At 33.8% G+C, this 24,167-nt stretch overlaps 1 protein-coding gene across 5 annotated transcripts in view; it reads right to left on the bottom strand.

The window, feature by feature from the left end:
- The window catches only part of Atpalpha (sodium/potassium-transporting ATPase subunit alpha), a 38,110-nt gene extending 14,630 nt beyond the window's left edge, over positions 1-23,480 (bottom strand). The window contains exons 1-2 of one of the 5 annotated variants that reach the window (XM_065351020.1): positions 23,182-23,480; positions 1,233-1,313 (exon numbers count right to left, since the gene is read on the bottom strand). In XM_065351020.1, the coding sequence (XP_065207092.1) occupies positions 1,233-1,313; positions 23,182-23,199 (99 nt within the window). In that variant the 5' untranslated portion in view covers positions 23,200-23,480. Of the gene's footprint in view, positions 1-1,232; positions 1,314-7,214; positions 7,504-23,181 lie in introns of those variants that run through there. The other 4 variants (XM_065351019.1, XM_065351021.1, XM_065351022.1 and 1 more) reach the window with 4 other exon arrangements.
- Between the last annotated feature and the right edge of the window lie 687 nt (positions 23,481-24,167).

Below are 24,167 nucleotides of genomic sequence, written 5' to 3'. Positions count from 1 at the left end.
CCTTCGTCAGACATTACAAAACTTGAGGCAGCAGGTTGAAAAATAGTAAGTACATTCAAGGTTAATCTGAAAAAGCTAACACTAAAAAGGATAAAATTTACATCACACGCTACTACATTGACTATAGTAAATCGTGTGTGTGTAAAATAATGGAAGGAGATCATGCGATGGCATAACAAGTAGATTTTTTGTACCAGACACCATCGCTCGCGTCTTCATCGTCACCTAAGAAAGATCACAGACTACTAAACTACACTTCAAATACTATGCAAGGTAATTTTTGGTACATCGTTTATCATTCAACTGGTCAAGTAGGTCATGAAAAAAAACTGTGCACAACATGAACACACGTATCTGTTCAAGAAAAGGACCTAGAGATGCAAGAGATGTGACATGGTAGCAGAGCGTGGTTCTGTTTTATAGCAGACACTATTGCTCACGTCTTCCTTATACCAGGTACAGGGTACACTTCAAACACTATGCAAGTAATCTTTGGTATCATTAATCGCTTAATTGGTCGAGTAGGACAGAAAAAAACGATGCACAACATGAACACGTGTATCTGTTCAAGAAAAGGACCTAGAGATGCATGAGATGTGACATGGTAGCAGAGCGTGGTTATTTTGTCAACAAATCCGATTCTAGAAAGCCACAATAATCATAGTTTTTTGTTTTTTTTTTTTACTGAAACAATCACACCTTCAATTTTAATATTCAAAGGTCTAGAGAAACTGAACATTTAATTAGATCAAAAAATGAACAAATTTTACATCCGACCTCTCCTATGAATTTGGTAAGATAATTTTCCACAATTTTCTCCTGACAATTTTTTGAAGTTGTTTACGTATTAAGAATTTAATACGGATGATAAACTATCAAAATTTCCAACGTCCAAGTCTCTTGAATATTTTTCTAAAATTAATATGTTGCAGATTGTTTATTTTTTCATCAGATAAAAAACCACACGTCTGCTACCATGACACGCTAGGAGTACCTCGGGCTTCCCTCTGCGCACTGACCATCAATGTGTGCGATATCTAGCTACCATTTTTACATAGGTTTCCTCGCTCTAACAAGTCAGTTCTGTCAACTTCTTGGATTATATTCAGATTGGGTATGAAAAATACCAAATTACTCTGCATTATGAAACTCTTATACTCTACGAGATAAAGAAAGATCATTCATTAAACTAGAAAATCCATCAACCACCACCGTGAAAGAATTACCGGTACCTTTATTTTGCCATCGGCTGTTTTATTATCATCGGGTGTGAAAGGGATAGTGGCTACTCGATACGAATCTGATCTGCCATGCTGAAAAAACAAGCAAATAAAAAATTTAACACAAAAAGCACGTACTACACATTACGATTACATTTATAGCAAATAGCAAAAGGAAAAATTATATAGGATAAGCTGGTCAGGTACATCAAACATGTGAGTTTATGGAACGTACATCAAAAACAAAAAAATAAATAATAAATTCGATATAAACATGTAAATGTGATGAAATGAAGGAAAAATAAAGACACAATGCATATAGGTGAATAATGATGATGGAAATGCATGTAAAATAACAAAACTATAGGTAATAATAATACATCATCTACTACAAAATGCAAATAAAATGGTTCAAACTACCGGATAAAAATCAATAACCTTGCTGAAAAAAAAATGTGTATAAACGCTGGCAAAAAAAATAGGGGTTTAATTTCCATGGGGTTTATTCGAAATTTACTACCGGTCAATGAATCAAAGGAACCGGATAAAACCGGATATAAGCTAAATGAGAAAAACATTTTCATTTAGCCTTAATCGTAATGAAATCATGTTTTCATCCTATAATGAAATTGCAGATGAAAAATTTCACCTTAGTGTCAACAAACCGACACAATAATAATCCGTTCCCTTCAAATAAAATAAATTCAATATCGCAGCTCGCGAAACGGGATGGCAAAAACTAACAATGCCTGCGAAATGCGAATCTCTCCTGTTCCGCAAACCAATACAAAAAGGATATAGAAACCTTTGAAAATTCAGAACTATATACAGCACAAAGGCGTAGCACGTTTAATCTGCTGCAAAGACAATACCTAGATAAAATGCACGCCGCAATTACCAACATAGGAATATTATAATGTCGCGGATGACTTATTCAGTGAAACGAAAAGCTTGGTGAAAGGATATAAAATCTCGACATCCTTCACGTGTCATCTTACGAGCACAAAATTCGTATTTATATGGAATATAAAAATAAACCATAAACACGATACGAATTATAATGAGCGAGCTTTCTTTTAGCGTACTCGTATTTTCGCCGAAGCCAAAAATCAACATTTTTGCGAAATCGCCACTGTTTCAGTTTTTGCCTAACCGGGAATGGGGGTGAAAATGTAATAAAATTTTGAGCACGGTCTCGTGGTACAATAAACAGCACATGCGCGAATCACGCAGACCGTCGCTTCATTTACCACCGAGCTAGTCTCCATATTGTAGGCAGCGAAACAAGCCTTTACCGCCGGGAAAAATCGTTTAAAACTACCCCTTCGCGAAACCTATCGTTTTTCACGAGATTCCACGCTCGCATTATATACTAAAACGACGACGAGCAGGTAAAATAGCATAACCCAGCGAATTGCAAAAATGTTATCGCATCGGTTCACCATTTTTTCGCCCTTACTCATTTTTAAGGACGCTATCTTCAGTTTTATTACTCGACGCGGACCACGGTTGAAAATTCTTTAAAAGAATTATGTATAAGGTGGAGATGGTTTTATATTTTCGTTGAAAATTTTCTTCCTCTCTAGTGAGCAATTTTTCAGTTTTGAAATTGGTACGAAGACAAAATGGCGATAAAAAACTTAATCCGAGCATTTTTGGGTTTAAAATTTTAAAGAATAGGTATCCATAGGTATAGGTATACCTAACGAATACAGATTTTATTGAATTTTCCTCAGATATTCTTCGATTTAACAATAAAATAGAGTAAAACAGCCTACCAATGCAACTCTTAGATTATAAAGTGACTTTTATTTATACTCGTATTCATTTTCTCCTTATTTTTTTAAACCTTAATTTCAGGCTCAAAAAACTTTCAATTCGTTTCCTAAATCAATTTCAGTGAATTTTTGGGTCAGAAATATGTACCTAGAAATCAGAATGTGTTTTATTACAGCATTTGAAAGACCATCATATCCCCTCCCACCCACCTTTCAATCTCAAATGAAGTTGACATTTCTGATCTGAGAGAAAAAGCAGAAATGATTGGGGAGCCAAACAACGTTTGTTTGGTTTCAGCATTTCACTGAAATTAGTAACATTAAGTGTCTCGACTATAAAAAAATCAGGACCAAAAAAAAGAAAATACGTAAGAGGGAAGGAGAATTTCGAAAAAGGTCAGTAAGTTTTACTTCACAACTTCTTTAAGAAAATAGCTCAAATTTTTTGCCTGCTAATTACATAATTTTTGGAACGTACTCTTCAGATCCTGAAAATTTCATTTTTTTTTTGTTTTGCCAATTCTATGATTATAATTACTTAAGATTCTACAAAATTTGACCGAATTGCTCTTCAAGTATTCGATTCCAAAAAAATCTTTGGGTGGAGGACAGGGCGAAGCAAAAAATTTTAAAATTCTGAATCAACTCACAGATCTGGTCTTTTATACCCCATCCCATCCCCCATCCACCCCCCCCCCTTCAACTTCTATTTCGAGCTAGTTTCACAAAATAATTCAACAATACCTACCAAAAATCATAGCTAACTAACAACCCCAACTAGCAACTCACTAAAATTATAAGTAAATAGTGCAAAAAATTGTCAAATTCCAAAAAAAAACCTTGATAAGAAAATCATTTTTTTCTAATTCACTCATTTTAAATTACGTTTTTGAAAACAATTAATTGAGATCGAAGCGACATAATTTGTTGAAATATTATTTAACGTGGGTAAAAGTGTGGGCAATGTGTTGCTGATAAATAATGAGCACACCAGATAACACAGATGAAATTTTCATTCTCAGTTGATCGAACCGAAACAAAATTTTTCCTTCGAGTTGGTCAACTTGAATGAGTTGACAGTTGCTATCTTATGTTGGTTGGAAGTTGTGAGTTTGATATGTATTTTTTCATTTACCTATGAATTTGAAGAGTACCAAATGAGAATCATGTAACTTTTTTGAGGCCCCTCCTCCTCTCGTTAGAAGATAATGCATCACGAGAAAGAAGGTGTTGAATTTAAAGAATATGACAGCATTTTGTGGTTTGGAAGTGATGAAGACGTACTTTTGAGACGTATTTTATACCTAAATGTATTCGGAAATGAGATACAAAATACAATTTTTCAAAATAGAAATTCGAAATTTTTTCAAAAAAAACTCTGAATTTTGAACTTTAATAACATTCACATAAATGGAAGATTGTTATTCTAGTAGATATACCACAGCAGAAAATATTTTTAAAACTACTGAAAAAATCACACTTCTCCACATTTAATACAAAAAATAAAACAAAAACTGAAACATTCGGTACATATTTCGACAAAAATTGATTTCCATTTCACTCTTCACTATACAATAATTATTCCCATTTTCACACACAAAAAAAACAGCCATTTTTCAAGAGGAAAATTCCCTTCATATAAAATGTAAAAGGTAAGAAACAAACGAATAATTAAAATCAACACCGCTCTACCCACCCTCTCTATCACGCGAATGCCGGCGCCAAAAGTTCAACGTCCAAAGGGACCCGGCGACCTACAATTTCAAACTATTCCTCATTCTATGCGTTTTAATTCGAAATCTCTTGTTATTTTTTGATGATCTGTAAAATAATACTAGCTGTGGACGTTAATTTCAAAAAAAAAAAAAATTGGAATAAAAATTAAAAATTTTAAATTTTTGGCAAAATTGTTTTTATTTAGCGCAATTTTTCAATTTAACATTGCATTTAGGGCTAGAGGTAGGCTACAGAACAGCGATTTACAAAATACGATTCACTACACGAATAAAAACGACGCGACGACTAGACTTGGTGACCTTACCAGTGACCGTTCCTGAAAAAAGTTGTCTGGAACGTTTTGATTCAGATTTTTCGTTTTAATGCGAATCTGTTCGGGGTAAAATTTTCAATTTTGGTCAATTACTCGTATTTTCAAAAAAAAGACTCACAATTGGGCCATCAAGTAAGTACTAAATCATATTTCACATCAATAAAATATCCTAAAAACACGAAAAAGGAATTATTATCTTTTAGATTTCTATCCTGTCTCTACACCTTGGAAAGTATTACCCACTTACCCACTCGTACATCGTTAGACACTGAAAGGGAAATACGAGTAAATTACCCCCTTCCCCTCCAGTCTCTTGCATTTTTCTTTACTATCATAGCCCAAGATGTTAAATCAAAATTTCAAGTTCAGTTTCGATTCAAATTGGACAAAAATTCTAATTTTTCGATAATTCATTCCGCATGTGACATCTACAGACTCATGCTTTTATCAGTTCGATTCTCATCCTTATTACTTCAAAAACTTGGCATCGTTAATCCTGATTTCAACTCATCGTGGAGCAAGGACACTCCACTCTTTGAAATTGGATCAAATCGAAAGAAATTTCCAATCACTTATAAGTACAAAGCACAACTAAGTACAATAAAAAGTTGTCTCCGAATCCTCGAGAAAAATTGTCCACTTCTGGAAACCCTTCAGTCTGAAAGTTTGTACATTTAAATCAGCAAATTCGCTCACATCCTTTGTCACATATCGATCAGCTGTTTCAAATGCATTTGTACAAAAACAGAACTACAAAACCAGTCTACGACGCGACGTGATGAGCTCCTTAGGGAAGTGAAAAGACACACGTGCTCATCGTAATTCAAATTTACGATTACCGAGGCACATAAATGAGCAATGATAAAGTTGAAAATTATTTTGCATATTCGAATCCTCGACAATAAAACGTTTCAAACTGCATTTGCATTCGTTTGTAATCACACATCATCGTCATTCTTCGCCATAATACTCGTAAAAGTGTCAAAATTTTACGAGATTCGTCATCGAAAAAAGAATAAGCTCATCCATCTCGTGACGAGTTGAAAATAGATCTAATTATCACAAGTACATATATAGAGCCGGTTCAAAGATATAATTTAGGTTATTGGGAGATTTTGCGAGTATACTGCAGCACTTGCCTCTTACTCATAAACCACGTGCTGTACAAATACATAGACATACGTTGTCAATTGGTACACAGATATACGAATACGATTACGTAATTAACGTTTAAACACACGTAAGATGTTGGAATTATTCCAAAAAGGTTTCAAGTTCATTTTTTTTGTCCCAAAGGTTTATTAACCCACGTTGAAGCGGCGAAAAAAAAAATCGCCTTTATACGACCTATTCCAATGATATTTTAATTACTCGGCCTTGGTGAAGGGAAAATGACAATTTTTTTCTCTATACAAATATAGTACGTAGGTACGTTCTCCACCTACCATAAAGAGTAAAAGAAAAACCTCTAATGTAAGGTCGTCATTACGACAGGATACGTTCAATTGAATTTTCACGTGAATTAATCCGTTTCAATAAAAATTTACTATAATAAGAAGATCCATATAGAGAGAAAGACACATAGCCTACGTAACTCGAGATATGTTGTCTAATAATCACGATGGAAAATCTTCTCGCTGAAGGATTAATTGCGATCCAAGGATTTGCAGAGGCAATACAAGTCTATGCGTAATTATATCGCTAATGGTACGTTAATGCCTATACACAGTGTGGATACAACGTACTCGTATATGAGACTATTCGTACGTCTGTCTGTATGTTTTTCTATTATAGAAACGTGCAAACTGCGATATAGGTCACACAATGTAACAGAGTAATGTAAAATGCACGTATTATAAAAAGACAATCGACTTTGGATAAATTTGTGAAAAAATTTCAATACACCGATACAGGACGGACGCTGCAACGAGGAGCATCGCGAAACCTACTCTTGCGTATAGAAATAAAACGCAAGTTTCAGCAGGTCACCCTATCAAACAATAAATTTCAATCACAGTCGTTGAAAATACATCCGAATAAATTACTCGTAAAGGTCACTCTCACATTACTCAACCAACCATTAAGGGCCCCGTATTTGAAAACCGATCACCGAAACGGTTCGTTTAAATAATACACGAAAAATTGCATAGCAGTACTAGTACAAACCGTATCGTCAGGCATTTTGGTGTCGATAAATCCTCCGGTTGAAGAGGAGGGGGGCGGCTAGTGGATTTCACACACCCGCGAACTTAACACCGATTTACACAAAATTATTATTTAAAAAAATTTACAAAATAAGTAAAAAAAAAAACTAAAAAAAAACAGAGGAAAGCGCGATGATTTTAAAGTTTTTGACGACACAACCCCATAACGGCAGTACAAAAAACTTCACTATACGTCGAACCAACTCAACGTTAATATGGAACGCATAAGCGCTGCGGTACTAACGTGAAAAAGTTCCCCCTTTAACGAACAACTCCAATTCGGAGGCTCCGAAACACGGGGGATACAAAGGGAACCCTTTGCGTCATATGCCAGCTCGACCAATCACGCGTCGTCATTAACGAGTCCGGCGATCGATGCAAACCGAAGAATACAAATTTCTTTCATCGTTTATGAGCACAGTGTTGCCCAACCAAGAGGCTAATATCGCGCGTCGTCGGCCGAAATCTAAATTTATATCGTATCTCGGATCGTAAACTTAACACGACTTGCTTCATTTTCAAGTATCCGGCAGACTTTTCGGCAGGCATGAAATTATTTCGGGTGAAAAAAAAATTACAGCCTAGTTATTCGTCTATATTTCGCTGTCGTATAATAAAGAAGGGAAATTGAGATACGTTTTTTGCATTCTGTAACACTGAGAAATTTCAACGGCAGCCGCCGACTGTAATGCTGGAAAGCGCAAAAGCTATAGACTTTTACCGGGGACAAACGAACCCTCTTTTCAACCTGCGTAATTTTTTTCGCTTCTGCTTCTTTCCTTTCCTCTGCAAATATATACTCTACATGTACAATACGTAAGGACAACATATCGTTGTTGCGATATATTTATCTGTACGTAGAGATATTGTGTACCTATAAACTTACTACCTACTTACTATATCTACTATATTGAGAGTATAGGGTTAATGATTTGCATCGTACTACTGTAGTAATACAATACACAATATAAAGTATACGGTACGACATTATAGTATTAAGACAGAATATACGAAAATTAGGTTGCATATATTAACCCTTGCAATAGATCATCTTAGAACACGTACCAAGTTTACACACCAGGCACCCTGTGATCGATTAGTCTGGGTTAAGCAACGAAATACCTACCTACCGATGCCGCAACATTTTTATGCAATTTACCAACAACGTGAATTACTTTACTTATCCATCTATTCGCCGTGCCGGTAGGAAAATCCCTCGGTCTCGTTAGCAACTTTTATGGGGTAGTAGTAGCTCTTAACGCATTCGACCTTTTCTAAGGGGATGAGCTGGGCCATAAATGAAAATCATTTTCAATTGTGAGCAACATTACCTACTAGCCCGGTTTTCGTTAGAAAGTCCTTGATAATTACGTAGGATAGTTCGTAAAAAATTTATTTTATGACCCGAGAGCCCTTCTTTAAATCAATATGTTAAGATTCAAAAATAATTTAAAAAATTTTATATTTCTAAACAGTTTGTTGAAATTTTTTCAAGTGCTTCCGAAAAACTAACAAAAGGTTGAATATAGTCACTATATAGGCCATAGGGTTGGGAAAACTCTTTTTGAAAATTAATCAACAACTAACTCATTTTTTAGTACCAAAACTAAAATAGTGCAACTCAACTCTTTCAAAACTACTAAAATCGAAGAATCGAACTCTGAATTGATGACTTTTTTCAAGAGTCCGATCATTTTTCAATTCTATATCCCAATTTTTGAGAATATTTACCAATGTAATTTCACCTGGTGCTGTATTTTAGAAATCCCATAAAAAAAGTGACGGGATTCGACAATAAATTCGAAGTATGTACTTCCAGGGGTGAACACACTAGGTACATTTTATGTTCAAAAACACAGAATTAATTTCCTTTTTTTTACAACTAAAATTAGAAAAAAATAATGGGGTTAAAAAATTTTCACTTTGGAATTCTTGGAATTCTCTTTAAAAGTAGGTATAAAAACCGTAGGTACTACTGCGATGTATGTAGCATCAACATTTTAAACGGAAAAAATTCAATTCAATTTTTTAAAATCGTTTTTAGTTTTTTTTGGGGGGGGAGGTCTAATAATTAATTTTTGAAATTTTGACGATTTCTGAATTCTTACACTGAAATAAAATGCTTAAGTACATCTCATATTCCCCTTCAAATTCTAAAATAAAATTACTTTAGATTTAAAATCATACAAATTCTGTTTTTTTTGGTCAAAAATTTTATAGTTCTTTATCTAATGTTTTTAGAATTTTAAAATTCCAAAATGAAATTTTTCTGACCCTCTGGCTCTGCCCCCTTCATTCCAATTCTTAAAATTGGAAGTACACACTGAAAGAAATGATTTTCAAAACGCGTTATTCAGTCCCGAAATTGATGCAATGGTTACTGCACAGTACAGTAATTTTCAAATTGCCTCATTTTGATGTAATGATTACATAGTTTAAATCAGAGAATGCATCAAATAATGGAATGAGTACATCGCCAGGATGGATTTATTGCATCACTTTTTAAAATTAATTTCTATGTTCTCATTACATTTCTTTGGGGACTCAGTCCTGCAGACATGGTATTCAAAACATCATTTGGTGGGTAATAGTTACATTATGTACGATATGTAGTAAGCAATGATTACATTCCTTAAACATGACTGAGAACCTTGTAGTGATTTACTGAATACAGTAAACGATGTACTGAGTACATCACTGTACTGCAATGAAATCCTTTATTCCCAAACAGTGAAAAACATATAAATACTTCTAGGTCCTGAATCAAATATTCTACTCGCGGCCATGTCGTTAAGTGCAGGTAGTTAGGAACGAGAGGTCGCAGGTTCAAATCCCAGTTAGGTCAGAAAATTTTTGTAGGTGAATAAGGTGTTGAAAAATTTGTTGCAGTGAGGATTATTTAGATGTGTGGAGAAACTTGAAATTGATATACCCCTAACCCCACTTTTTAAAATATTGTTGAATAAAAACGATGTAATGGTTACCGCACTTCTGTGTAATAGTTACTTCTCTAAATATGTACTAAAGCCCGGAACGATGTCGTTAGTCGTTACAACGACATCGCTTCAAAACTGTTAACGATACTGTTAGTAACAGGTTTATTTGAAGCGATGTCGTTAGTATCGCTTTTGGTATCGCTATCGCAAACGCTTTTGAATACTGACTCACACACTCACACACCCCCTCGCTCATATAAGCGTGCGCAACCATTCATGTATTCATGCAACAGATGAGGATTTGTGTGCCCATGCATAAACGATACTGAAATAATCGTTTTATGAAAAGTGATTGTACCAACTAACAGGTTCGGGTTTTATTTGGCGATACCGATTACTAACGGATATCGCTTTTAAGCGATGCGATAGCTGTTATAACCACATCACTAACGACATCGTTCCGGGCTTTACATTGATTACTGTGTTTCATTCCTATACCAAAATTACCGCGTTTAAATGCACTGAGTGCATCGTTTTAATGTAACGATTACTGTTTATTTCTTTCAGTGCATGAATTAAAAAATATCTTCAACAACTTCTTGAGGTAAGACTTGAATGAAATGTTCAAAAATGGCTTCATTATGAAAAACTAATCTATTCAGGGATTTGTGAGAGCTGAGAGCTTAGAACACTTTGATGACATTTTTAGTCTAAATCCTGGAAAGTATACTGGTGAATAGGTAAAGTTCAGTTTCCTAGAAGGAAATGAACATCTCAAACTATGGAGAGGTGAAAAATTCCATTTGAGCAACAAATTATTGCCCGATCTATACAAAGCAGGGTTGTTGCGGATCACGGAAATTTGATCCGAATCACGGATCACGAATCATTGAGAAATTTGTGATCCGGATCACGGATCAAAGATGTTCCGGGAAATTGTGATCCGGATCACGAATCACGAATCACTCCAGAAAAAAGTGATCCGGATCAAATTTCACGGATCGTTTTTCGGATCATTTCAAGGAAATTGTACTGGGTACTAAATTGGTTTTTTTTAAATTGAAGATTGAACAAAAACGTGAAAAAACGAAATAGTCTCCATTTTATTTTCAAAAAATTTGCAATAACACATTATACAGGGGTGGGAAAAAGTCAGCCTCAGCTTAAAAATTTGCAGAAATTGAAAAATAAAAATTTTACATTTCAAAAAATTTTAGTTTTTTGTCAATAAATCAAAAACTAAGCATCCTAGAGAAAAACTAATGAGATCATGTCGATTGGAAATTTAATTCTCTTCAATTTTGGTCATGTGTAATTTTTTCGTAGGACGCTTCCTTTCGCTTCCAGATTGACTTTTATGAAACACAGTGTGCAAATTTTTCAAAAAATAATTTTCAAAAAGTTTTACTTGCGGTTTTTTGTCAAAAAATCAAAAACTAGGCATCCTAGCGAAAAACCAATGACATTACGTCGATTTTACCTACATCAATATCCAACAAATTGAGTTCAACTCCATTAATTTTTAATAAAATCGAATTTTCAAAGCAAAAACATGCAGCAATGCAGCATTACTGGTGAAAAAAAAGGATCCGTGAAAAAATGATCCGCGGAAAATTTTGAATCGGATCATAGATCACGAATCCTTGTGGAATAATGATCCGGATCACGGATCCCGATTCCTACTGCAGAAAATGATCCGGATCACGGATACAGATCACTCAAATGTGATCCGGATCATGATCCGGATCACGTAATGATCCGGATCACAACAACCCTGATACAAAGCAATAACTGAAATGCTCACACTTGAAATAATTAGTTGCTCTCACTCGTACTATATTAATACTTTAGCACCAGTTATCAACAAAAACGGAGGCATTCCTCTTTGTCTATGTAGTTTGGGACAAGCTCAGTAAATTCTTAAGGAAAGTATTGACTGAACCAAACACTATCTATAGTGCGATTTTTGATAATGCAGGCAATAAGTTTTTCTGTACTCTTGATTTCACTGCGGGATTTTGGCAATTAGAACATGATCAGGAATCATGTAAGTTTATGGCTTTTTGGGTGGAAGGTCAAGTTTACAAGTTTACTAGACTGCCATATGGCCTGGATATCATAAGGGGAATTTGTTCATATGATCTATCAAGTTATTGAAAATGAAGATGGTACCACAAGGTATGTTGATGATAGGTATTAAAATTTCAGGCACAACTTTTGACAAGACGATAGAAAGACTGGAAAAAAGTCTTCTATTTAATTTTGTGAGCATGGATTGAAACTCAATCCAACAACATAATTATGTAAGGCCCAGTTTTTCAAAAACTGCACTGATCATTTAGGCTTTGTAATTTCTGACCAGGGAGTTTGAAAACAAAGTGAAAAGGTCAAAAAGCTCGAGGAATTTGAAAAGAAGCATACCAAATGTGGCAAATTTTTACTTTCAAGAAGAATGATATCCAAGCTCCAGTAGGAAATACAGGGCTACCAATAGAGATTTCATTTCTGCGTATTCATAAATTATTAATCCTATCTACAACCTTACAAAAGGTAACACCAAAAGCATTTCACTCTATTTGGATGATACAAACCATTAATTTGGTCTCTTTAGCCTCTGTGATGTACTTGTATCCAGAGTGGAGATATTGATCTCAAAAAGGAGGCATTATAGAAAAAATTGTGTTTTTCCCACTGAAGTCCCTATTGTGGAAAAATCAGTCCAATTCAAAGCCACTTTCTGGATACCACTGAACGGTTAAAAATTTGCAAAACTGCTCATTTTCGGGTAAATTCCTACATGTAGGAGAAAATATTTTATAGTTTTGGAATGTAGTTGTGCCAAGTTTCTGGTTATCATTACTTACCAATTTCAAAAACTCAAAATTTTATAAGCTTTTGCTTACATTTCTCAACTTTTTGGAATTAGCAATAATGACTAAAAAATTGATATCATAGAATTCCAGAATACTTATTTATTCAATTTCAAATGTGATATCCTTCAATATGATATTTGAAAGAAAATAAAATTAAAACACACTAAATTACAAAAAAAGCCACACATTTTGCTCGATGAGAATGGAAATATGTAATCAATCACGGTTTAACTACTTAATCTGAATTTCCATCCTGCATTCCAATAGCAAAAATTTAATGATAATCAATATAACTAATCTGAATTTCCATCCTGCATTCTAACAGCAAAAATTTAATGATAAGCAATGTACGCAGAAAAAACAAGAGGATATTAGATAAGGAAGCAAGGATAGGAAAAAATGACCCAGTTTCAAAAAATAACATACAAGATTGTTTTTGAAACTGGGGAGTATTTTGACATAATGATGGTGCCATTTTTGGCCACTATTGTCAATTTTAAAATTGATATTTTGTCAAGTAGGTAGGTATTAATTCAGGGAGAATTCTTGAAAATAATGAAGCTTGTAAAATTGAGAAAAAAATTGAATGATCTGACACTTTTGTGAAGATAGGTATCAAAAAATTGTAAGCTTTTTCAGACACTTTATGTACTTGAAATTTGTCGTCTAACGTCATGAATAATGAATACGTTCCCTCTTTTCTTACCATCAGGAATGCTCATACTGTACTTCTCTTATAACAACAGTCTTCAATTTGAAAATTTTCAAAAAATCAAACATAAAAACATAACAAACGATCAAAAACAAATTTTCAAGTTTCAGCTAAGTAAACGTCAGTAAGCACTTCTGTTCAGATCTCCTTTACCTACTATACGAGAGAAATTCAAGAAAAAATATCCTATTTCGTAGATTTTAATAAGCACTCTAGAATGAGTTATTTACAAACTTCGCCCGAGTTATTTCGTATATTGAAAGCGATACGAAGTGGTGAAAATATTAAAAATGCCTGTTCTAGTGACATTTTTACGCTGATATCGTATTTCATTACATCGTGGCATCAAAACAACTCCAGATAAGTACCTCTATTCCCACCTACTCCTACATCGTATAGAAAAGAAGAGAACTTTTTCTTTACATCTGAAATAATGAATTTTTCTTACACGAATAGAATATAGAGATATACCTGTTCGAATTCCATTCATGACTCGTGGTTACTTTTTCTATTGTATCAAAATATCTAATGAACTGAATACTGAATGACATGACATCAGGAGCTATCTTCAAAAACATTTTTTCGACATTTCATGCCACGTGCACTTCACATCATCAGCAGATTTCTCATACGGAAAATGCTTATTTTCAAGTTCCTTAATCCTCATTCGAGCATGAATTTTTTTGAATTTGCATCAAATAATCTAATCTCCTATGCTGACAACAACTTAAACCTCATACATAAATAAATTTGAATGCAAATATTCGCATCAGTTAACTCGCACAATTAATACTCGTGTACATTGACCATGAAATCAATAATTTTGCAACGAAAAAAAAAAAGTAAGTAATTGAGAAAGAAATTGCAAAACTGCAATCTGAACTTTTCAACTGGGTGCAAATGTGACATAGTCTTTGATGACACGCGCAGCGAAGCAATCCGTATTAATTATTTATCAAACGATACGGCACGAGGGAATCTAAATTTATCGTTCATTTTTTTTAAAGCACAAAATAAATAAGTAATAGGTATAAAAATGTAATTAATGTGCAATAAATTACAGAAATCATTGCTAAGATTTGCAATCAAACAGCAAAATAGGCACTTCGGAATTCAAACAATTTAATTTATTCGATTTGAAATAAAAGTGAAAATTGAAAAAGTATTCCCATACTAAGATTGAACTCTAATGAAAATATCTATCTCATTACAAAAGACTTCGTTGAAAATCGAATAATTTCAACTCCAAATAGAGGAAAATTTAATCCATTGCAAAATTCACCAACCTCTCTCCATCAATTAAATGCATCCATGAATTAAAACTGAAGCGCAAATAGAAGAAATTACAGAAACGTATAGCTCGTATTTCAAAACAACGCTTTTCAAAATCCGTCCACAAAATACGAAAAAGGGTCATCGAAGTACTTTTGAAGAAAGTTATCCATCAAAAAGACACGTCAGCGCGAAAAGAATTTCTCTGTTACGAACACATCGATCTTACGAATTCGAAAAAACAATTATTTTTTCGCTCTTATTTCAAGAGAATCTTCGATATCTAATTTCTTCGAGTCTTTCGAAGGTCGTCTCGAATACCATAAAAACTTATCTCGTAAAAAAAGATTTAATTCGCAACTTGTGAAAAAATGGCTGAAATAACCCACATTATGGAAAGCTAAGCCTTTCGAAATTCGCCGGAGTATTTCCCCAATTTAATGCCTCGATGAAAATTGCTTGAAATTTTGCTCGAATTTTCATCGCAGCGTGTTGCTACATTAATCCGACAGATCCGCTCGACCGTCCACCTCCACAAACATCGAGCACTTTTTAATGAAGTCTCATCGTACCGGAAATAAGCCACATCGACGTCTGCAAAACGACCTTGTCTCGATAAAATGAGAAAAAATCTCACACGTTGCTCTCTCTGAGAAACGTGTGATGACTTAAACCGCGATCAAAATTACACCTCAACTCGACTGTCTGTCGTAGACTGTTTGCATAATATTGTCAGATTGATATTTTTGGATTTCATTTCAAGGAATTCAAAAATATTGCGAATTTTTAATTTGTTTTTTCAATACCTAAAATAACATTTTGTTTGTTTTTTTCAATACTTCGGTAGGACTCACATGAGTAGGTAAAAATATATGGGGGTGTCTGTGGGAAAAGGGATAAACCTGAGGAAAATTGGGATTCTAAATTCTTGGTTTTTTTTTTTTTTAAATTCATTAATACTTTGATGCATACGTTCATTTCTTCGATAATTTATCAAAAAAATGCATACACCAATTGATTTGATGAAACTTAGCGGTTCATCACAGAAGATTGACAATACGTAATCCAGGTTCATCGAAACCTTGAAATTTCGCTATCACAAAAAAAAAGTACATTTACCGTTTCAAATCAAGCGGATGATAGAGGAGCCTAACCTATGATTAAAATTAAGTACATTTTAAAGCTTCCGAGTCTGCTCTATATACCCATATATTGTTAAATTAGCCTTGCTCGTGCTCTGTCACAACCCACCATTCAACGCACACAAACGCAATGCTAACTTTTTAATATACCACAGTCGGCGTTGATTAATAAAAATGCAATTTAATACGGCGACATAATAAATCCTTTGTTATCTTAAACCGTATAAATGCAAAGGCAACGTTGCCAAATGCTGAAAGCGTATACACAATGGCGGTGTGAATTTTCATTCAGACCAAACGCACTGTGTGTAGTTGTATCATTCAATGTCATGGGCATCATCACCAAGAAGGGCATTACTATTTAAGTTAGGAACAATACGATGATGATAAAACTATTACCATTTATCGACCTGCCTCATACAAAATAAGTGATTTCAAATTGAACCGAACGCAAATTTCACCCAACAAATGTATAAGTAGGTAAGGTACCTTCGCTAACAATTCAGCAGCTATTTGTACTTACACGACTGCAAACGGGTCACGAGGTCATTAAGGCATTACTTTTCTCTGCCTCTGTCTGCAACTCACTGCATCCCCATTATTTTTCGAAATATTGGTATAACGTACTGTACTTATACCAATGAACTCGCTCTACTATCCCAATATTACAATAAAGGCAAAGGCAACTACCTCGTACGATATTTCTACACACTTAAAAACATTTCCCATGAAGCATTACAAGATGTGTGCTTCGCTTCAGTGAATAGAGCTTTGATAGAATAAATCTACCCTTTTGTACGTTTCCCAAAAGCTGAGTAAAAATTTTCCATGAAAAATCCCTCGAGTGCGAAATTTGAATTTTGTATTCGAATAATCATCGAGTAACATCAAACGGCAAAGAATATCGTGTAATTATAAACTCGAAACAAGCGTACAAAATAAAGCCCGGTTGAAAAGCTCATCCTGTAATTTAGCAAACTGCAAAGTGCAAAGGTAGCGTACTAATATTATCAATTTTTTCACCAGTAAGTATACCGCGATGTTGCCAGCTTTACTCAAAAGGATGTTTTTCCAAGAAAAATCTATAGTACTAGTACATTATATGACCAGAAAGCTCGAAAGTTCGATAATTAATAAATTACAGGATAAGTATACGCAATGAAAGCTAAATTTATCACGTCGGTAGAACTTACGAAGGAATTGTCAAAAGAAGAGATAGTTGCTGATTAGAGTAAAAAAACTTGAACCTAAACTTCGAACCAAAAACTAAAAAAACGGATTGATCTACTTTTGCCCCAAAATTGGGAGAGGAGGCGCCTATAACCCCAAAATTGGGGTTTCAAGAAGTTGGTTGGTTTTCTATTGTTTTTGGAGGCCCGCATGAAAAATTTACAGATCGCTTTTTTCTGGTGGTGCCGTGACACAAACAACACAATTTTGAGTGTTTTTTGAGTTTTTGAAGATGGCTTATCTGGAGGGAAAATTTGAAAAAAATACCAATTATAGTACTCATGCAGATACATTTTTGAAAAAAAATTCATGTGCTTGAAATAGGTTCGGAGTTACCGCGGTTTTAAATTTTCTTTCTTCAATATCCCCCGGGGGGGGAGGGGGGCAACAATTTTTGAAAAGAATTCAGGTTGCTAGAATCATATATTCTTCAAGTATTTTGAGTGAATCCAGAATTTTTTTTTAAAAACTCGTTGAAGCATGATTTTTTCCTGAAAAAAGCGTTTTTTCGCTATTGTGAGCAAGAGAGGTGGGGTGGGGTGGGGTGCGGAGAATTTTGTGGCTCCAACATTTTTTTTAAAGGTACCCAAAAATGTTTCATCAAAATTCAAAAATCCGAGGACAGGGGCATTTCACCTATTTTACTCAGGAATACCTTTTCAGCTATCTTGATGTAAGCAAAAATACCTCTGCGCGTGTAGTTTTATACGATCGCGCGATATAACGAATTTTAAATCACACATTCTGAGGTAAAATTTCACGCTGAACAACTTGGTTCTCTTCGATTTCCGCCATTTGTCCATATTTTTGGAGAAAAACGTAAAAAATGTGGTTTTTTGAGCTTTTGAGCTTGACCCACCACTCCACATGACCGGGTGATGAGTTCTATAGAAAGTAGACCTAATAAAGATACATATTTGACGAAAAAATCGTTTTGGAATGTTTTTTCGTGCCGGAGTAATGTCGATTTAAAGTTTTATTTTGTCCCCCCTTCTCCCCCCATGCGATGAAAAATTCTGAAAAAAATTCAGGGAGGTACCCCCATGTATCCTCTAACTATATTCGTTTACAAAATAAATTTATCTCAATTACTCGCTAATGTAGAATTCTTCCCCTGAAAAACGCGTTTTTTGGCCCCACTAGCTGGGGGGGGGGAGCGGGCTATGGGCCCAAAATTATTTTTTGGGGCTACCAAACATACCCTGTGATTGTTAGTTTCATCGAAATCCGAGGTTAAGGGCATTTTACCTATCTTATCGGGGGGTAACCCTTTATTCATGCAACTTTTGCAAAACTTCACAAAATTTTCATGGGTTTTTGGTTACTTTTTTCTATTGATTTTTGTTATTTTGTGAGTTTTACCATTATTTCAACATATTTTTAATAATTTTTCACGCAATTTCAGTGAAATTCTACCGAAATTCTCACTTTAAAAAAGTAATTTTTATAGAATTTCATGCTTACTTCGACTTGGTCAAATTATACTTACTTACTAAAATTTCTTTTTTTTTTGTAATTTTGATTGATTCTTTATGCATATTTTTGAGTTTCTACATCATTTTGACAATTTCAAAAATATTTATTTTTTGAAATTTCATCATTTTTGGCCATTTTTATTCATTTTTATGCTTTTTTGACAACATGCGTTCAACACTTTTTCATTCAATTTTTGCCAAATTTTATTAAAATTTATTTCGTTTGCGTAGTACATAAATTTAATCGATTTTTGTGCTCTTCTCAAATTTTTTCACCATTTTAGCATTTTTTTCAACATTGCTTCATAAAATTTTGGGTAAAATTTTTCCGAAATTTCATTATTTTTTCGATAATTACCATGTTTTTTTTTTTTTTTACGTTTTTATATCATTCTAATATTTGTTTAAAACTTTTCCGTGCGATTTCTGCCAAAAATTTTACTGATTTTTTTTTGTACTTAGTAGGTCCTTAATAAATTCTGATGAAGTTTTATACTTTTTCTAAATTTTTATATCATTTCAACATTTTTTGCAATACCTTTTCATGCAATTTTTGCAAACGTTTCTTGATACTTCAAGGGGAAATGACTGAATCTGATTCGATCTAATCAGGTCTTCATCATTAGGTACGTCTAATCGGGCTTGGACAGAATGATCTAATTGGATCCAAAAGGAATGTCCATATCAAACAAGCACGTTGGATCTTATAAGGTCTGATCAAGTCTGAACAGATCTGATCTGATCAAAACTCTGATCAGATCAAATCCAATCATTTATCACTGGGGTTTCATCATTGTTTATTTATTTGAAGTGATTTTTATATTGGTAATTATCAGTGATTCTTTTTTCGAGTTTTCATAACATTACTTATCATATTTTTATCACTTTTTATGTAATTTTTAATAACTTTTAATGAAAAGCCATCATTTTTCGTTGATTTCTAGAATTATTTCATCTTTTAGAACTTATATTGTTGAATCATTAAGACTGTATCTTATAAAGTTTTTGCTACAATTCGTCAAATGTCACAAGAATTTCATTACTTTTTGGTAATTTTCTCTCTGGTTTTAATGTTTTATGTTCTTTTTTTTTTTTTTTTAATATGTTTTGAACACTTTTTTATTTAGTTCGTTGACAGCTTTCAACGGATGCTCAACTTATTTGTAATTTAAAATGAGTGCATTTCAGAAATTGAATTCTTCTGATTATTTTGTCTTCTTCCTACACAAAAATAAATGAAAATAAACTAGTCGCAAACAAAAAACCGAATCCGAAATAAATCAGTCAAGAGTGAATTCAATTTTGGTACCTATATAACAACTTTCAATCACTAACCCCTCCACCCTCTTACTCTAACGTGTGCAAGAGAAATTAATCAAATTTTTCGAAACATTTCTAAGAAATTTCCCTTAGGTAATCCATAAAATCTACATTGGAAAAAAATTTCAAAATGAAAAAACTTTATCAGTCGACAAAGAAAGCAACACAAAACACAGAACTATCCAGCAAAAGGAGTAGAAACTGGAAAAGCCTTGCGCGAGATAATTGGCGAGTCTATACGCAGCCCTTTTCTAAACTAGCTCCTTAATCCTTTAATTCCCAATTTCAAACGATTCGAAAATTAGAAACTGAAACCGCGAGTCGAGCTTATCAATTTTTTTCGTAAGTACATTACGAATTTGGAAGTTATAATAATTCGCTGAACTAGTAGCGAACATTTACCGTGCCAATAAAACTGGTTCTTTTCTTACGCTATTAATTTTTCCGCTCGTGAATGAAAATTATCCGGTTCGATCTAGTAGTCCAGCATTTATAACAGCTACGCTAATGCCAATCGTATAATGCGAATCTTAAACGACAAAATATCAAGCCTAATGAGGATATGTTGAAATATCGCAGCAATGCTATTTCCGGTAATTCATAATAGTGTAATTTCGACTAAAATGAAAATTGTGTTATTTCCGTTCCTTATATTCGCACCATTGCCAATATTACTAAATGAAAAAAACCGATTTAAACATTTTTTTTTCGCCAATTTACATCGGCTCGAAGTGACAAGCGATAGTTGAGGGAAAAAACCTGGCGGACTTTAGTTCATCTGACGGGTATTATAGATACCTATACTACAGGCTAGCGAACAGTAACTTAAAATATACGTTTCGGAAGTACGATTTCGTTCGCAAATCCTTTTCACATGAAAAAAACAACCACCCACAAACACTACTCCATCATCGATAAATCAGTATATCGTTGCTGAGAGCATTTTTACACTCGATTTGATTCGACGAAAATGGCGAAATTGTTTCTACATTTGCGATGAGACTTAAATTAAGGTTTGAAAAAAATTGCGAAAATTCAGCCTGCGGAGTATAATTTTATCCAACTTGGAAATAAACGTCGATATAAGTAAGAACGCAGATCGAGGTGAGCAGGGATATGGTAACATTTATACTCTAAACTTTTACCGTAAAAGTTCTTCAACTTGGCATCGGTTATCCCTTTGTCTGGACGGATTGGGATTAGAAATTCAATCCGAATGCGTCTCTGGTGAATTTATTCGTTAAAAAAATTTCAAAATTTTGTTTCTAAATTAAAAATTACCGTAAGATGAATTTGATAAGTCTAAAAGTATTAAAATTTACCAACAGAATACGTTCATTTTGGGCCATATTTTACTTTTGTTCGTCAAATGATACAGTTTTTTTTTTTTTTTTCTAATTTCACGCTCGATGAGGCACATACGCCCTTACGATCTCGCAGTCAGCTTTAATATAACCGCGAACGAAGTTTTATACGATAGTTTACAGCCGTTTGCTGAAAAACGCATCTTTTGAATATTTCAGTGAGCCTTAAACACGATGAGATTTCACCAAGGAAACCGTATATATGACTGTATACATGTATAATAAAAATTCGTATTAATTCATTTCACGAAACTCGCTAGAACAGAAATAAAATCTTTAAGAATAGAAACAAATATATTTTCATACTCTTTTCAGGGTTCAATGTCAGACAATTTTTAGTCCTAAAGGCATTTCGTTAACACGAGTTCAATAACTTCATCATCAAAGTGAATGTTTCGCTTCTTTCAAGTCTAGTATAAGGGTATCACTATGACCGGAAAGGTGTTGGAAATTAATTCAACTCAAACAGTATCAAATCATCGTGAAGCTAATCCACCGAACGAAAGTCAATCGGTGAGAATCCGATGTGAGAAATTAATTAGGTTGCAAAATGCCTAAAAAGGATGGAAAACGATACGAGAGTACGGTGTGTTAGGTATGGTGTGAGTGTCGCACAACGACCAAGTCTGTATCGATTGAAAATCCAGACGAAAGACTGTTACGTGGGCGCCGTCGTGCTGACGAGGTCACGAAGAAAACCCCGTAATAAGAAAGGGGTGCAATTTTAAAATAGAATAAACTAATACAATACAGTTAAAATTGATGAATATTTTAATAACTGATATGCGTCGAAAGGTGCAATTAACGAGAGGTATTTTTTAGTCTCACTGTTTCTACATATTATTTTACTCATTCGCAATAAATCCTACATCAAGCGCATCTTCGATGATAGAACTTGTATTTATTTTTCTCAGAAAACAGCAACGAAGTAGTAATTATGGAATTAAGAATTCAGCTCCTAGTTTCGATACTAAATACCGATGAATTTTGGAAATGATTTCTCCATCTTAAGGTGTTATATCTATGCAGTGTTATTATCGGAATGGTGTTGATCAATAAAAGATGAGAACCAGAATAAATCTTCGAACTTCGAATTCTCCGATAACCCTAATTAAAAAGCGTTTAAACTATTACGATAACGAAGTTTTAATCATTCAGAAAATTATTCATCATCAGGATCACATGAAAGAAACCGTAGAACAAGCGGTGCCGACGATCATTGATAGTTCGAATCAACGTTTGACGGAAACACGATGTACCTCATTTTCACACCGACAAATTGAATTATGAATACCCCAACAAATGACTCGATGTACTCCAATTCATCGCAGACTGCCTCAACGGAAGCACATATATAATATCTCGAGTGTTATCGTATAGATTAATAAATACAGCGATAAATGAACGCTCGTATCCGCAAATAGTATTACCACATTTGACGAATAAATGTGTACGATACGATCGTTACTTTGTTTCTAAATTGCTAACATTTCCATGATTTTCAATGAGTAATAGGGTGGAGTAGACATGGAAAAATGTGACTCTGTAAATGATTACATAGTGATTAGTGATTTCTTACAGATACGAATTTCTTTAGTTACTTACCAAATCAGAAGATGACATTTTCTCCTCCAACTGTAACACAAATTAATGTGTTACTCGAAATTTTCGTTTCCACAATTCAGAAAATTCAATCAAACACCGTCACAATTATCTACAAATATTTATGTTCCAGGTAGTTCCCCGCCCATGCATATTCAAAAATGTAAACAATGCTAAAATGACGGTTTGCTTGACTTCGCTTGATTGATAATGTTGGGTAATCTAGTACTGATTAATTATTATGAGTCATTCGAACACTGCCAGTTCTTCGATAATTTAGTCAATTTTTAAATTAAACGCGAAATCATGCAAATAAAATACTCCGAAAAATTTTAAAAATATCGAATGAGTTTATCACTCAACAAAAATAGCAAAAAATTTGGGCGAACATTTGAACAACAATTTGAGAAGCACTGCGAATTCTCATGCACGATAGTAGCGCAGCCACAATCTTACCTACGAACTTCACGATTGCTTAACTTTTGAACCAGGCAAATCTATACAGCAGCAGACAATGCAGTACATGCGCCCAAATTTGAATTTTGAATTTCGAATTTCAACTTTCAAGTCGCTTTTGAAAAATAAATTAACGAGTTTGAATACTTTTAGGTGCTTGAAAAAATCCTAAAAATTTATAATCTCTATCTTGCAAGGATTGAAAGTCGAAATGAAACTTACCTATCTATGGCTTTAAATTTTTTTCGATTTCCAAAAAAAAAAAGGTAAACTTGATTCACTAGAAATTTTTTTATTTAAAAAATTGAACTACCTATTTTGGAAATTTTTGATTTTGATAAAAGATTGACTTTTGGGAAATTTTTACCGTTTTACTCGTAGTAACAAAATACTTATGAGTTGCGATTTCTGGCAAAAATCGAGACTTTCGGACTTGTTTTGAAAAAGTGAGATTTTTTTGGAATAAATGGGAAAAATTGAGAGTGAAAATTGAAAAATAACTGAAATCAAACTGAACTGAAGCAGGCTCAAAA

Source organism: Planococcus citri, chromosome 2, assembly GCF_950023065.1.
Source record: "Planococcus citri chromosome 2, ihPlaCitr1.1, whole genome shotgun sequence".
In the NCBI taxonomy this organism is placed as follows: Eukaryota; Metazoa; Arthropoda; class Insecta; order Hemiptera; family Pseudococcidae; genus Planococcus; species Planococcus citri.
Note: the sequence above shows the minus strand (reverse complement) of the source record. Positions and strands in the feature narration are given on the sequence as shown.